Source organism: Vigna unguiculata, chromosome 2 (genome assembly GCF_037176805.1).
Source record: "Vigna unguiculata cultivar grain cowpea cultivar isolate G323 ecotype 2 chromosome 2, ASM3717680v1, whole genome shotgun sequence".
Taxonomy (NCBI): Eukaryota; Viridiplantae; Streptophyta; class Magnoliopsida; order Fabales; family Fabaceae; genus Vigna; species Vigna unguiculata.
This window is the reverse complement of record NC_140793.1, coordinates 24,375,295-24,389,695: the sequence shown is the minus strand read 5'-3', so window position 1 is coordinate 24,389,695 and position 14,401 is coordinate 24,375,295. Positions and strand designations below refer to the sequence as shown.

The 14,401-nt window shown below is 28.3% G+C and overlaps 2 protein-coding genes across 2 annotated transcripts; one reads left to right on the top strand and one right to left on the bottom strand.

The window, feature by feature from the left end:
• Window positions 1–6,260: 6,260 nt before the first annotated feature.
• Window positions 6,261–9,094, top strand: LOC114173931 (mucin-like protein). Its single transcript, XM_028058614.2, has 3 exons — window positions 6,261–6,896; window positions 8,204–8,390; window positions 8,534–9,094. The coding sequence occupies exons 1-3, from the start codon at window positions 6,334–6,336 to the stop codon at window positions 8,738–8,740; spliced, it is 957 nt and encodes a 318-aa protein (XP_027914415.2). The 5' UTR covers window positions 6,261–6,333; the 3' UTR covers window positions 8,741–9,094.
• Window positions 9,095–9,862: 768 nt separating this feature from the next.
• On the bottom strand, window positions 9,863–12,269 carry HVA22C (HVA22 homolog C). Its single transcript, XM_028058615.2, has 5 exons — window positions 12,069–12,269; window positions 11,906–11,932; window positions 11,691–11,813; window positions 10,265–10,541; window positions 9,863–10,044 (listed from the first exon to the last, which is right to left on the bottom strand). The coding sequence occupies exons 1-5, from the start codon at window positions 12,128–12,130 to the stop codon at window positions 9,976–9,978; spliced, it is 558 nt and encodes a 185-aa protein (XP_027914416.2). The 5' UTR covers window positions 12,131–12,269; the 3' UTR covers window positions 9,863–9,975.
• Between the last annotated feature and the right edge of the window lie 2,132 nt (window positions 12,270–14,401).

The window sequence follows — 14,401 nt, the reverse complement described above, 5'->3', positions numbered from 1 at the left end:
AAATTTATTGTGTTTTCCACTATCCTAAAGTAAATTGTGATCTAGAGAATGATGAGCAATTTCTTTCATGTCTAGAAGGAATATAAATAAAAAGTGTTATAAAAAGACAATAGTTTCTCTAAAATAAAATATAAAGTAATTAACTTTTTCTATTTATAAATTTTATATTTAAATGATAACATTTTATACTTTCTATAAGTTATACTAGCTCTAGTCTTAAATAATGTTAATTAAGTTTTTACATTTTTTTATTATTTAAATATCATAATTAATGTAGATATAGTTGGTTTAGATTGAGTTTTTGAAATTTCCTCTTTCCGAAACACATGAATTATAATTTGAAGTTGTTTGGTCAAAATTTAAGATCAACCCAAATTAATAAGATAAAATTGATCAATAAAAATTTTCAATTTGAATATATTCCTATTGTTATTAGATAAAGTTGAATCCTTGACCATCCTATCATAAATCCTAATTTATAAGTTGATTGAATTTCCCAATCACCTTATACAACACTCCATGTCATCTCTCTCAATTATGTGTACACAAGTCATTATGATTACATCAAGATTCAACCTTTGAAAAATGATCAAACCTTGTACAACCTTCTTATAGCTTTTATTTAATAAAATTCAAGTCAAATTTACAGAATAAACTCTTATATAATAGTGTTTTTAAGTAAATTACACTTATATTCCCTGATTTTTTTTTTAAATCACACAAGCATCTTATCTTAAGATAAAGAGTTCTAATCGAATCTCTCATCTATTTATTAAAATAATTCCAGTATCACATTTTATTTACTTATACCGATATTTTCTTCCGTATCAGAAACATTATACTTGCACTATAATAATAATAACAAAAAAAATTATACTAATGGTTAGAAATTTAAGTGAGTTTAAGTTTTATATTGAGTAAAAATAAGAAAGTAGAATACCATATAAAGATGAAAACCTATAAACTTATTATCTTAAAATTTTAGATTGAAAGTGATATCAATATTTTATGTGTTTTATTCAGAATTGATATTGTATTTTTTCTAGTGAATCTCCTCCCTCAAAACCTAACAATAATAATAATAATAATAATAATAATAATAATAATAATAATAATAATAGCTTAAAATATAGTCATAATTTAAAAAAGATGTGGAATTAAATGCAATTCCATAAATGGAGGACAAACACAAAGTCTATCATATGAAATTGAAGAAACATAGTGAGCACGACCTTTGACAACAATAGGCCCGTGCCGTGTCCGTCATGTAGTTCTTCTGTTCATTAATCCTTCCTTCACCCATTCTCTTTGAATTTCAACTTCCATCAACTTCAAATCATGCCTCTTTCTTTACTTTTTTCTTCTTTAGCTCTTTCATATCCTCATTCAAACTTTAAAAGGTTTTGTTTGAATAATCCAATTCTAACTGTGCAAGCACTATCTATTTTTCTCATTTATGATTTGCATAACAAACAAATTTGCATCACTTAAAACTTTTCATTTTCAAAATATAAATTATTAACAAATAATTATTAATATATATATATATATATATATATATATATATATATATATATATATATATATATATATATATATCGATCAATGTAAACTTACGGGATAAAATATAATTAATTATTGTTTTGACATAACCAATATTGTTATATAGATTATAAAATTAAATCAATCGGTTTAATTTATCGATAAAATTAAATAACTTATTGTCATACAACATGTTGAAATTACTATAATATATTATGAATATAAATTAATATCATTACAAGAAAATTCTTAAATAATAATCAATTTTAGTGACTAAAAATAATTAACTATTATAGTGACCAATTTATATACCAATTTATAAACTAAAAATTATTGGTAACTAAAATATTTTTATTATGAATAAAAAGTTATAATCGATCTCTAAATTAATAACTAAAATAGTTTATATCATGAATTGTATATAAATTGGTCACTTACATTAGCTACAAAGTTTTTGCTACCAAAGAAATTGGTTTCTAATTAGAAAATTGGTCTCTAAATTGGTCTTTAAATATATTTTTTGTTACTAAAATTGGTCATTATTTAGGAATTTCTTGTAGTGTATATATCATTTAGGTTTAATTATTCTTTTGGCCCTTGTTTTTTGTCAAAAAGTGTCAAGTCAACCCTCCAATTTTCTTCGTCTCAATTTGGTCCTAACTTTTTTAAATTGATTCATGTATTGTAAGTGAGATTCCCTTGTTTCATTGATGATCTCATATAGATTAAGATATCAGGTGATGAGAAGTAGATGGAAAAGTTCTTACAGTATGACCTTTATAGATGTGCGAACCTTGGTTGTAACGAACTTATCTTCATTTCATGATTCATGGGTTCACTTCTAAATCAACCAGTGGCGGATCTTGACCGAAATTATTGGAGGGGCCCAAATAATATAATTTTGAGATTATTAGATTCGATCATTAGTATAATGCTTCAAAAAATGGCTTCTCTAACTTAACAATTTGATTTTTAGTATAATGTTTCAAAATATGTAAAGAAGTAAGGTTTATCTTATTTTTATCAATAGTTTCTTTTTTATCACTTTTAACAAATGAATTTATTCTTTTATTCTTTATCAATATACATTCGTTGTAAATAATATAATTTTTTTTACCATAATCCAATAAAAAATTAAAACATGTAATTATCAAAAGAAAAATATATTATAGTCAAGTCACAATAAAAATTGGTTATGAAAAAAAACATAATATATTATTTATATTTCTTCTATATTCATAAAAAAATGAATATGCAAAAAACTCATGAGATAAAAAGTAATGTTTTCATTATCGAGACAAGAGACAAGAAACGAATAGGATAAGTGAGAAATGAGAGCAAAAATAATGAATTTGTGTCTTCAAAAACAAGAAGAAAATATGAGAGTGAGAGGTGATTACAATTTTTGAAAAACTAAAAAGACAATGAGAAGGAAAATAAAAATTATCTTAATAAATATTTGGTATAATTATTCTTTTGATTCATGTTTTCGTTTATTAAATGCTAAGTTGGTCCTTCAGTTATTTGTCTCAATTTGGTCTCGATTTTTGAAAAACGAATACAATTTGGTCTTCTACGATACATTTCGTTAAATTTATTGAAACGGATCAATAACTTCGATAAAATTGAAACTCTTAGTATGTATGATTTTCTTTGTTAGTGTCCTAGTGTCAGTTTTTGGACAAAAACAGGGACCACAAAATAAATTAAACCCAAATATTTTTATTCTTTATTATATTTAATTTAATATTTTATTATCTATTAGCATTAAATGTTGTGTTTTATAAAAAAATAAAAAATACACAATTTAATTATCATTAATTCCTAAAATATATTAACTACAATTTACAAAATTTCAAATATATTTATAATATATATATATATATATATATATATATATATATATATATATATATATAATTTAAAAATTTTCAAAATTTTGGGAGGGCCATGGCCCCTCCCTGCCCTTAAAAAGATCCTCTCCTGAAATCAATGACCTGAATTGAATTATATGTTAGTCTCTAATAGAATATACTTGATATGAGTTTTTCAAAATTCTACTTGTTGAATATCCTTCATGAATAAATTCATGTATGGTTTGTATGATGATTGTATGTTGGATTTTGAATAAAAGTAAATTATTGCGATTTGTTAATTAAAATGTATATTTTAATATATATATATATATATATATATATATATATATATATTAATTAAGAGAAAGATGTGTTTCAATAATTTATCCTTGCATGTACTATTATACTGTGAAGTGCGATGATTGTGTTATGTACAAGAGCATATATAGGTATAGGGTGCAGGATGATTGTCTTGGAAAAGAATTGAAATTTTATTTTGAATTAGTTTTTGGAAATATTTGTTATACTTATGCGTAAGTTGTTAGAAATATTTAGTATAATTTAAAAATAAATAATTAAAATAAAATATTGTAATGTTTTATGCAATATTAATTTTAGAGGTAAATGTTATTTATGGATAAAGAATTTTTACACTTATTTTATTGATTACATATTATTTTATTTTAAAACCAGATTTATTATAATTTACTCCTAATTCTCTTTCTTCTATTTGTTAGTACCACCTATGCATGAGAAAAAATACACAACAAAAAAATTACAACTCATACAAGAGTATTTTGGAACATTAATGTTCATAAGGTTCAAAGATCATTCACTGCACTCAGATCTAATGGATTGTTATATCTTGAGAGAGAATTGTAGATAATGTTGTGTTGTCTTGTGCTGTTAATGCGTTTTCTTTCTAAGAACAATGTTATAAGTGCCTCAATCTATACTATTTGTATTCATTTCTTCAATTATCATTCTATCATATTGTTATTGTTATTATTTATTTGAATATGAATTTTCTATAATCCATATCTCAGTCATATTCTTATATAATTTTTTTTTCATAACATTCTTAGAGAGAAAATTATTTTTATTTTACTTTATTCATCATTATTTCTTTTATTGCAAAAGTTGGAGATGATGTTAAAATCTTCTTTTTCTGCTAGTAACAAAACAAGAAAAAAAATTGGCTCATTGAAATATGATTATACTTTTCTTTTTTGTGATATATAGAGCTACTAATTAATATCTTATATGTTATGATGTTTTTGATAAAGATATTTGATGGTCATATTTTAAGTGTTTGTCTAATAATATTTATAAAATGATTTGTTATACTAAACTAATTGAGTTATGGGAAGCACTTGAACTAAAGTATGCATGCGTGAAAAAAGAAAAAGATTTATTTAACCTATGCATCTGAAAGAAAAAAAATATTCATGAATTTGTAAATATTGTTTATGACAAGAAATTATAAGGAATTATTTTACTTGACATAATTTGTATTAGTTTTATGATTTCAAAATTGTTTCCTTCATAATCTTATTGTGCTCGATGTTTAAAACTTAAACCTGAATTTTTTTTTTTATGATTTGATTATGTGTGTTTGTGTCGAGAAAAACATCATTTTTATTTTTAAAATTTGTTCAAAATTTTCAGTCTAATTAGAAGTCTGAAGTTAATACTATTACTATAAGTGTTGCATATGATTTTTCATCTGAAAGGTATGTTGTCACTAACCCTTAGTTAAATTATGTTCTTAACTTAAACAATTTGTTTATAAACTATGAGACTAATGCTCATATGTATGCTACTAAAAAAAGTATTTTGTTTATATCAGAAATAAAAGAAAAAAATATTTGGTTTATTACAAAGTGTTTTTTGAGAATAATAGAGTTGTTATTTCTAGACATATGTTTTTATTGATAAATGATATATTTGTGATAGTTTGTTTGATTTAAGTGTTATATGTTTATCTTGTTAAAAAATATTTAATAATTCTTCTTTGATATAACAAATATTGAAATTTATGATAAATGAGTAATTTTGTGAAACTCATAGTTTATTCACTCATTTTTCTCATTTTAAAATATCTCTCCTTTTATTATTATTTGTTTTTTTTTTAATTCTTACGGTGATTTTCATTATCTCTCATTTTTTACTCTCATCTCTAATTATTTATTTTTGTTAATTCTAATTATGAAAAGTACCTTTCTTCTTTGTCGATTCTTATGTTGGATTAATTTGAAATGAGATGTTAAGTACTCATGTTAGTGATTTGTATAATGATTTCTTTTAAATGACATCAAAGACATTGATGTTACACTTACTTCATGCATGATGAAATGTAGTAAATAAGTAAGAATCATTGGAAGAAATGAGCATCTTAAGATAGAATATATATAAATGATGGTATGAGATTAAAACAAGTAATTCACGTTTGATGTGCGAAGAAATTATTCGTGATGCTTGGTGTGTTTTGCCACACTCACAAATACTTAGAATATTCACGTTTTATTATAGAGGAAAATATATTGTGCCAAAAGAATAACTAATGATATGTATTATCAAAACTGTATTGAAATTTATATTATGTTTCTCATTTTTAGTTTTCAATTTAGATATCTTAGTGTTTGATGCATGTGCTAATTTAAAAGAGTGTCGTTAACAGAAACACCATGGAAACAGATTCATGTCAATGGTAATTTTGTTATTTTCTTTTGAGAAGTTGGTGGTGAGCTTAATAGAAATAGAAATGGGAATAGCAAATATCAAAATCTGTTTGTCTGGGCTCTTCTCCTGGTCCATTTAAAGACCCTTGTTGAAATGAAAATAAAGCCCAAGTCGTAAGGCCCAAACTCACCCTCTCTTCTTCGTCAGAGAGCGAAAACTGGGTTGTGTTTGTGCTTTGAGCAGTTAATCGATAATGCAAGCGTTTCGACGAATCACCACAACGACCATCTCCACGGCCAAGCAATTCAATGCTCTTCCATCCATTATTGCCGCCGATACGCATTTCTCTCCTTCCGGCAAAGTTCCGGTGACGAGAAGGTGGTTGTCGAGCCGCAAGTCCCGGAGCGGCGAGGACGAGTGGAACGAGGCTTGGGAAACGGCGTGGCTGCCGGAGGACTTAACGCCGAAGACGCGAGCTCCATGGGAAAGCGACGTCAACTTCCCTTCCTCCTCTTCCTCCGCCGCAGCTGCGGCTGACGCCGTGGCCGAGGCCGACGAGGAGACGAAGGCGTTCGTGGCGGAGATGAACGAGAATTGGAACGAGCGGCGAAGAGGATCGAAGGAGAAGGAGAAGAGGGAAGAAAACGGCGCACTTTACAGCGTGGAGAATATGAAGAAGGATTACCGACTGAAGAAGCAGAGGCTGCACGCTGGACTGTGGTTGAAGGAGATTGAGAAGCTTGAAGAGGCAAAATTAGCCGATTCTGACATTGCTGCTGGCGATGACATTCAGAGATTGATTGATAGTTGCTCCGAGTATACCTCTAGTTCTCTTACTCTCTTTTAAATTGGATTATGGTTCTTGAGATGCTGCTTTATATTGGTATTTGAGTTTGTGGTTATTAATTTGCTTTTGATTTAAGTTCCTGATACTGAAATCTCATCAAGCATTGTGGTTATATTCCATCTTTTATTATCTAATCTCGTGTAGAGTGTACAATTTGAACTAGTTATTAACCTTGGGAATTTCTAATGAAACATATTGTACGGTGTTAAGAACCGGATTAGTTCTGTGTATTGCTTGTTCTATATTCTTGTATACTGTGATATTGTTGGCCAATCACCATCTCTCCCAATATTTTGAGCTATAGGTTATGGCTTGCGAATTCATGATTTAGTTTAATGAGTGTTAGCTACATACTATTCTCTGACATATTCTCTCTTGCTTCCCTTTTTTAAAACTACAAATTCATAAGTGTGGAGCTCATTAAATAAAGAGTGAAGCCTAATTATTTTCATGATTTGCATCAAACTTCGGTTAATTAATAGTAGAGTGTGCTAGAAGATGTATTGCTAACAACTTTCTTAGTTTTATATATCTAAAGAACTGCTAATAGTGCATTTATATTATTGGTTGAAATTTGTTGAAAATCACAGAAGTGTGTATATATATGTTCAAGTGGTAGTAGCTTGTGTTTCTTAATTATGTGGTCCTTAGTAATGTCCCTTTAGGTATGTGGATTAAACCATGTTGGAAGAGGAATATTCATATTGTGTGCACACTTAAGTATGCTATGATAGAGCTCACTGTGTTTGAATTGCGGGTAATTCATGGACGCAGTCACCCTTCCTTGTATTGTAACTCGATTTATAAGAAATAGAGTAGTAGGGGGATTGAACTTTCGACCAGTTGGTTGTAGAAATATCTAATGTGTACCTTTCTTTTAATGCAATTAATATGGCATTGCTTTTAAGAGACGTGAACTAATGGTAGCAAATGACAATCTATGAATAAGTACTTGTGTTTTATTTGCGGGGAATGCGAAGGTTTTTCCTTCACTACAGAATTCTTCTTTGTAGATCCCAGATAGGACTGTGACTAGGTATTAACTGCTGACTATTTAATTTTTTCTTCTTCAAATTCTTATGTTATTTTCTTACTTTGTTTTGCACACTAATGTAGATGTATGGATTCTGTGTTTTGTACACTATTTGTACACTATGGATTTTCTGGTCTCTTGTTTCTGTCCACATTAAGGTCTCATAGCATCGTAGTTATATCTTTTTCATCTTTAGTTTTATCTACTTGTGTATTTTGTACTTAAATGGCCGAACAACTGCAGCATTTTTGACCCTGGCCATAATGATCTCAACAATGCACAAGTGCAAACTGCGGAGTTCAAAAATGTGCCTGATGGATGGGAAACGATATCAAAAAATCAAGAAGGAAATGTATGGGAGATGTCCCAGAGAGAAGAAGATATACTTCTCCAGGAATTTGAACGACGTATTGCCTATAGCAAATTTCAGGTGTGTATAAAAACAATAGATTGCCATGTTGATTTTCTAATCCCAATACAAAGCATTGGTATTCTTTATAGGAATCATGTAGTATAATGACAGATACCTAGTTTTTCTCTTTATCATTGACAACTTGATAAAACTGTATGCAGATTGCTAGTTTTATCAAGACTCACATATTTAGCAGGAGGAGGCCAATTGATGGGTGGAAATATATGATAGAGGTGGTGGGACCAAATGCTAAGAGAGGAAAGGGTAGTGTTTCGAGAGTACCAAGTCTGTCTGATCCCTCTACACAACCTTTTAAGGAGGAGAAAAATTCGGTTGACAAGACTTACCTTCCTCTTCAGAGAAGGTAGCTTGCTCATGTTGGTGCAGCGGTCGTTTGATTCAAAAATGGGTGAATAAAGGACAGTCACTGCTACTTAGCCTTTATTGACAACAGATGCTCTCCATGCAGTCTCGGCTAAGGTTCAGAACCGTGGTTGAATTATAAAAGCAGGTGACGATATGATCCAGGATGAATGTGATACTAATTAGTGGCCTAAAAGCAAAAGGAGTTTTCTCTTTTGTCATGTTAAATGTTACTCTAATATGTGAAGGCATTTAGGGTTAAACTGGAGGATGTACACGAGGATATTGAATTGGGGTTCACAATTTTTTTAACAGGTGTTTAATATCTATATAGCTATGTATTTATTTACTCGTCCAAATCTTTGAAGAATGCACTGGAGGTTGCATCTAGGATTGTTGATGCATCAAAATAGGAACACCTGCATTATATTCATTGTCCTCTGTGCCTATCGAAGCATTATAAACAATAATCTGGTTCGATTTGTTGAGGTTGAGATCAAAGTTAATGTGATCTTGCGCAAGTTGTCTCGCAGTAGTTCTACCTGTCTGTTAAAGAAAATAAACAGATTTAGGCTGCTATTTGTCATGTTTTTTCAATATCCATTAGCTAAAGTTAATTTTTAGGTATTGAATGCAAGGCATTTCTTTCCAAATGCGTTCCTTAAAACATTTTGAGTTGTTTATTCATTAAAAGTTTATTTCTACCATGGAACTCTATAACATACGTACACTTAATGTAAAATTCTATGCAATATATCGAGATACAATTTCAGTTCTATTTTACACTTGGAAGCGCCTAGTAACTATGAGTTCTTTCTTTTTAATGTGAATGAAATCAAGACCTTGTATTCACACTCGGGAGCATTGCACAATTTCTGTCCTGCATTTCTATTACTCTTCAATGAATAAATTGAATATATGCACATTTTTCTTGTCAAATTTAGCTCAGCGAAAAGCAAAGTCAGTGTGTTCATATCCACATACTTGGAAGTGGGAAAAACTTTGGAAAAGAAGGCAGTGATTACTCCTGACACTGGTCACGACATGATTTATCTAATTCTCCATCACTTTCTCCATTTTTTTTATCTTTCCTCCTTTTGCCTTTATAGTTAACTAGATGCAATATCTCAACTTGAACTAGACATATATCTAAATTAACTAAATTCATAAGTCTTACACTTAAATCACTATTAAAGTATTGCCATGGTGATACTACAGATGAGTTTAAGGGTTAACACAGTTAATATATGTAATCATCATCAAAGATCATGTAACTTCCATTCCTCCGTGCTCTAGCATCTCTGTCAGCCTGCATATATCAACAACCAAACCATAAGTGTTTTTTATGATTAAAAACAAGCATAGTTGCATATATTCTCATGCTTAAATTGCACTAAAACAAGGATACTTCCTATAAATTCTGTGCTCAATGAAATTAACAAAAGTAACAACAATTTACATCTAAAATCTTCCACAAGATTCTTGGTTTCCATGACTATTGGTCACCAAAAAACTTAGACAATGTGTACCTTGGTTATGAGTCTTTCAAATGCTTCAGTTCCATGCTCTTCCATGTATCTCTCAGCAGCAGAAAGGACATCATCCTGCTTACTAAATATGTTCTTTCGAGGAACATACCACATTTGAGAAGCTCCTGAAAATTGTGGCATTTGTGGCATTTGTGGCATTTGTGGATTCATATAGAAGGGTCTAACATAGTGCCTATAAACATGTGCTGCCCCATTGAACTGTGGAAGAACCAGCCAGCAACTAAGTATCAACTTCGCATAAGGCCAAATGGCAAGCCTGAAATTAGGGACATAATCACATTGAAAAGTTACACTGGAACTGGAATTTTGTTTCTTAAAACTTTTCTTGCCAACCAGAGAACTTGTTAGAGAACTTTTTGAAAATAAAAATGCCTTCAAGTGATAACTAAAAAGAGTAAATGGTATTGGTAAATTACTTAAACTTGACTGTGTAAATACTTAATCATAATCATGTTCATGTATTTAACTCAATGAATAAACTCAAACTTAGAATTATGTTAGATTATTAAAATGAGGCAAACTAAACATTATAGACTTGTTAATAATTTGAGAATGTGTGCACTACTAAAACATTTGTAATTCTTTTACACATTTACTTGTACTTTTATTTGTTATTATCTTATACCTAAAATTTAGTTAAGTCTAATGTTTAAGAGTTATATTTTAACTTAAGGACCTTTCTACCCTCCCTAACTCTCAAGCCATTTATATTAAGAAAGAGTATACATTAGTCTTTTATTTATTTATTTATTGACATACAGCTTTTTATTAAATTTTACATTAATAACTTGAAAATAAATCCAACAAATTATTTGAAAAAAAATATATAGAAATGACATGAATTAGTTAAATTCAACTTTCTATTTTTTTTTTATAGACCATTTGATAAAAAATAGTTTAATAGTTACGAATTGAAAACATCTAGTTTGAATTAGAAATGTTAAGTGAAAAGATATGCTAAATTGCTTGGTAAAGATAAATACATATATAAATAAAAATATAAATTATAAGAAGTTATAAACTCAAATATTACTTAGCATTTGAAAAAAAAAAATACATTTTTAAATATTAAAATCGATATCTATCACTGTATTTTGAAGGCTAAGTGGAAACACAGCACAATTCAAATTCCCTTCACACTCACCACACTCTTCTCACACTCTATTCTGTGCTTAACACTACCCTTTTACCTTCCACCATTTATTTGAACATCATGTTTAGTTGATTTTGAAAACTAAAAACAGCACATAGAAAACCAAACACACCCTTAAATTTACCCTTCCCTTTCATAAGCTTATCAAGGTTCAACCAATGCACCACAAAGAAATTGCATACTTCAACATATATACATGATAACACCAATATAAAGCATCCAAAAAATGTTGAGATTCAGTGATGAACTTACACTTCAAGAACTTTGGAAAATGTGAGCTCAAACAGAGTGATCAAAGAATAGAGAACCCAATAAGTGAGCCATTGCTGATCATCAATACTAGACCTACTCTCTATGGCCTTTATCGAAGCATATCTGCCACAAACACCAAAACATACACTCACAAACCAAAACCTCACACACACTTTTTCAAAAAGTCACATTCGGAAAACAAAAGCCATACTTACAAAGGGTAAACCAGGGTGACCAAGGGCCTGAACAAAGACCAAAAACACAACTCTCAGATCAAAATGATTCAATGTAACACAAACAAAAAGTTTAAATTTTTCATGTGAATCTACATCAAACAATGGCATTCAAGCTTAGAGATGTAATGGAGAAGAAACATACAGAGCAAGAACATCGAAGTTCTTGAAGAGAACTTGGAGAAAATTGTCGCCGGAAGTGCCCATTTGATGCAATGTTGGTATGGTTCGTTGTGGATCCTTTTGAGTGGAACACAGAAAGAGGGTTAGCAAAGAGAGACAAGGGAAAACAGAGAGGCTTGAAAAGTGGGACACTCCACCACACTAGAAAGTAACTATGAAAATGAAAGCATGTTGACAAAACAAACAAAAAGCTTACGTTTCTTTTTTATCTATAATTTTTTTGTTATATTAGTTATTTTAAGAATGAATAAAATAAAATGTGTAACTTCTGTGTAAAGCATTTTTATATTGTGATTTAATAATAGTTTTGAACTTATCTTTATATTGACGATTACTTTTGATTGAGTAAGTTATTCAAATACCTCTCATAATTTTATTATTTTTTTCTGGATAGTTTTCTTTCCTAGTCGAATATGATGTGTTTATAAAATATTATATCGTCATTTAATATGTATTCAATAAACTTATTTAATTATTTAAAATATTAGATATTTTAACACTTTTTTTTCAAACTTAGAAATCTCTTTCCCTCCTATCCAATTTTCCTTTTTAAAAATAGAGCTAAAAAGAATTATTTAAAGATTGAGGGATCTACTATAACAATGCAATGTATTTTTACCCATATAGCAATGTGATGTTAGAAATATGGTTGATATGTTGATTAAAAAGAATTGTATAAAATTATCCGGCTTTTTTATAAGTATTTAATAGTTAATGCAGACACAATAAAAAAAAGTTAGGATCATTAAAAACTGGTCTACATGTTATGTGTTAATTTTTATTTCCTTCAATTTTTTATAAAAGATATATAATATATTTTGTCCAAAAAAGATATATTTGGGAAAAATATTAAATGTGTTAAGGCGCAACAGCAGAGACACTGAAGTATGATGTTTATTTCCATTGTGAAGCGTACGTTCATGGACACTGTTACGCAATGGTACTCATAGAATTATCAGTGCCAGCTGTCACCAACCATCTCACTCTTTTTTTATGATTAAAAATAAAATAAAATATTTGTAGCATTTCAAAATAATACAACTTCTTCTGTCTTATTTTCTCTATAAAATATTCCCTCGAACTACGAGTTACGGCCCCAAATACAGAGGACCGGATTACGAGATTTTGTAATATGGATAATAATTGTATAAAAAACAAATAATTTCTATGAAATAGTACGAATTTTACGTGGTAATTTCAACATTAAGGAAATCAGATCAAATTTTCGCATAAAATAAATAACAATTGTGTTATCTAAAAGAAGTAATATTAAATTTAAACTTAGGAACTAATATGTATTAATAAGTCAGTATGTTTTTTACGCCTTGTCTTATTTTTACAACCTCTTATAACTAATTAAGTATAATAACTTTTATATTTAACTTATTATATAAGTTAAGTATAATGATTACATACTTTCTCATATTATTAATCACATACATTATACTTCATATTATTTATAGTTTTTTTTTATAAATTTTTTGTATTTATTATGAAACATCTTTATGTCTATTTATATAATCGTTATTATGATAGAATATGATTTTAAATCATCGTATCTTTTTATTATAATAAGATGGAATTATCATAAGAGGACAATGATATTTTGACAATTAAATATTGACAATTTTTTTTACGATCTAAGTAACATATTTTAAATGATTTTGGAATATAAAAAAAAGAATGAGAATTTACTTAGAAGATGTTACCTTAAGTTGTAAGATAAAATTGTCAAAATTTAGTTTTTAAAAAATTATTTTCCATTATAAAAGGTTAAAATAGGAGAAATATGAAGAATTTAAATGACAACTTTCATGTGGAAGAAGAAGAACAAATGCATAAATTAGTTAGTTTAATTAGTATTTTGATTTCGATATATATATATATATATATATATATATATATATATATATATATATATATATATATATATATATATATATATATATATATATAAAAGATTTATCTAATGTGATCATCTAATTTCATTTTATCTTTAATTCAATTCTCATTTAATTTAAAAAGATTTAATATGGTACTTTGCGTTAAAATAATATTAATATCTTTTGAAAATCTCACATGTCTTCTTTCTAGTTTTTTTCCCTCCATCCACCACCTTCCAAATAACTCTCGTAGACTCTTCATATACCTCCAATGGACCTTTGTATGAAAAGATATATATAATCCAACCAAACTAGTTTTAAACTCTTCCTATTCTTCTGTTAGCCTACATAATCATGTATTCTCTTATTTAAAACATAAATTGTGAATTGAAACAAAAGAATAAAGAGTTTT

Excerpts from the sequence above, each read along its gene's own strand:
- HVA22C (XM_028058615.2), bottom strand. The coding sequence starts at position 12,130 with ATGGGCACTTCCGGCGACAATTTTCTCCAAGTTCTCTTCAAGAACTTC. Across the intron at positions 10,542-11,690 it reads TTTTCCAAAGTTCTTGAAGT|GCTTGCCATTTGGCCTTATG; the intron begins GTAAGTTCATCA and ends CCCTAATTTCAG. Across the intron at positions 10,045-10,264 it reads TTGAAAGACTCATAACCAAG|GCTGACAGAGATGCTAGAGC; the intron begins GTACACATTGTC and ends TGATATATGCAG.
- LOC114173931 (XM_028058614.2), top strand. The coding sequence starts at position 6,334 with ATGCAAGCGTTTCGACGAATCACCACAACGACCATCTCCACGGCCAAG. Across the intron at positions 6,897-8,203 it reads TTGATTGATAGTTGCTCCGA|CATTTTTGACCCTGGCCATA; the intron begins GTATACCTCTAG and ends GAACAACTGCAG. Across the intron at positions 8,391-8,533 it reads TTGCCTATAGCAAATTTCAG|ATTGCTAGTTTTATCAAGAC; the intron begins GTGTGTATAAAA and ends AACTGTATGCAG.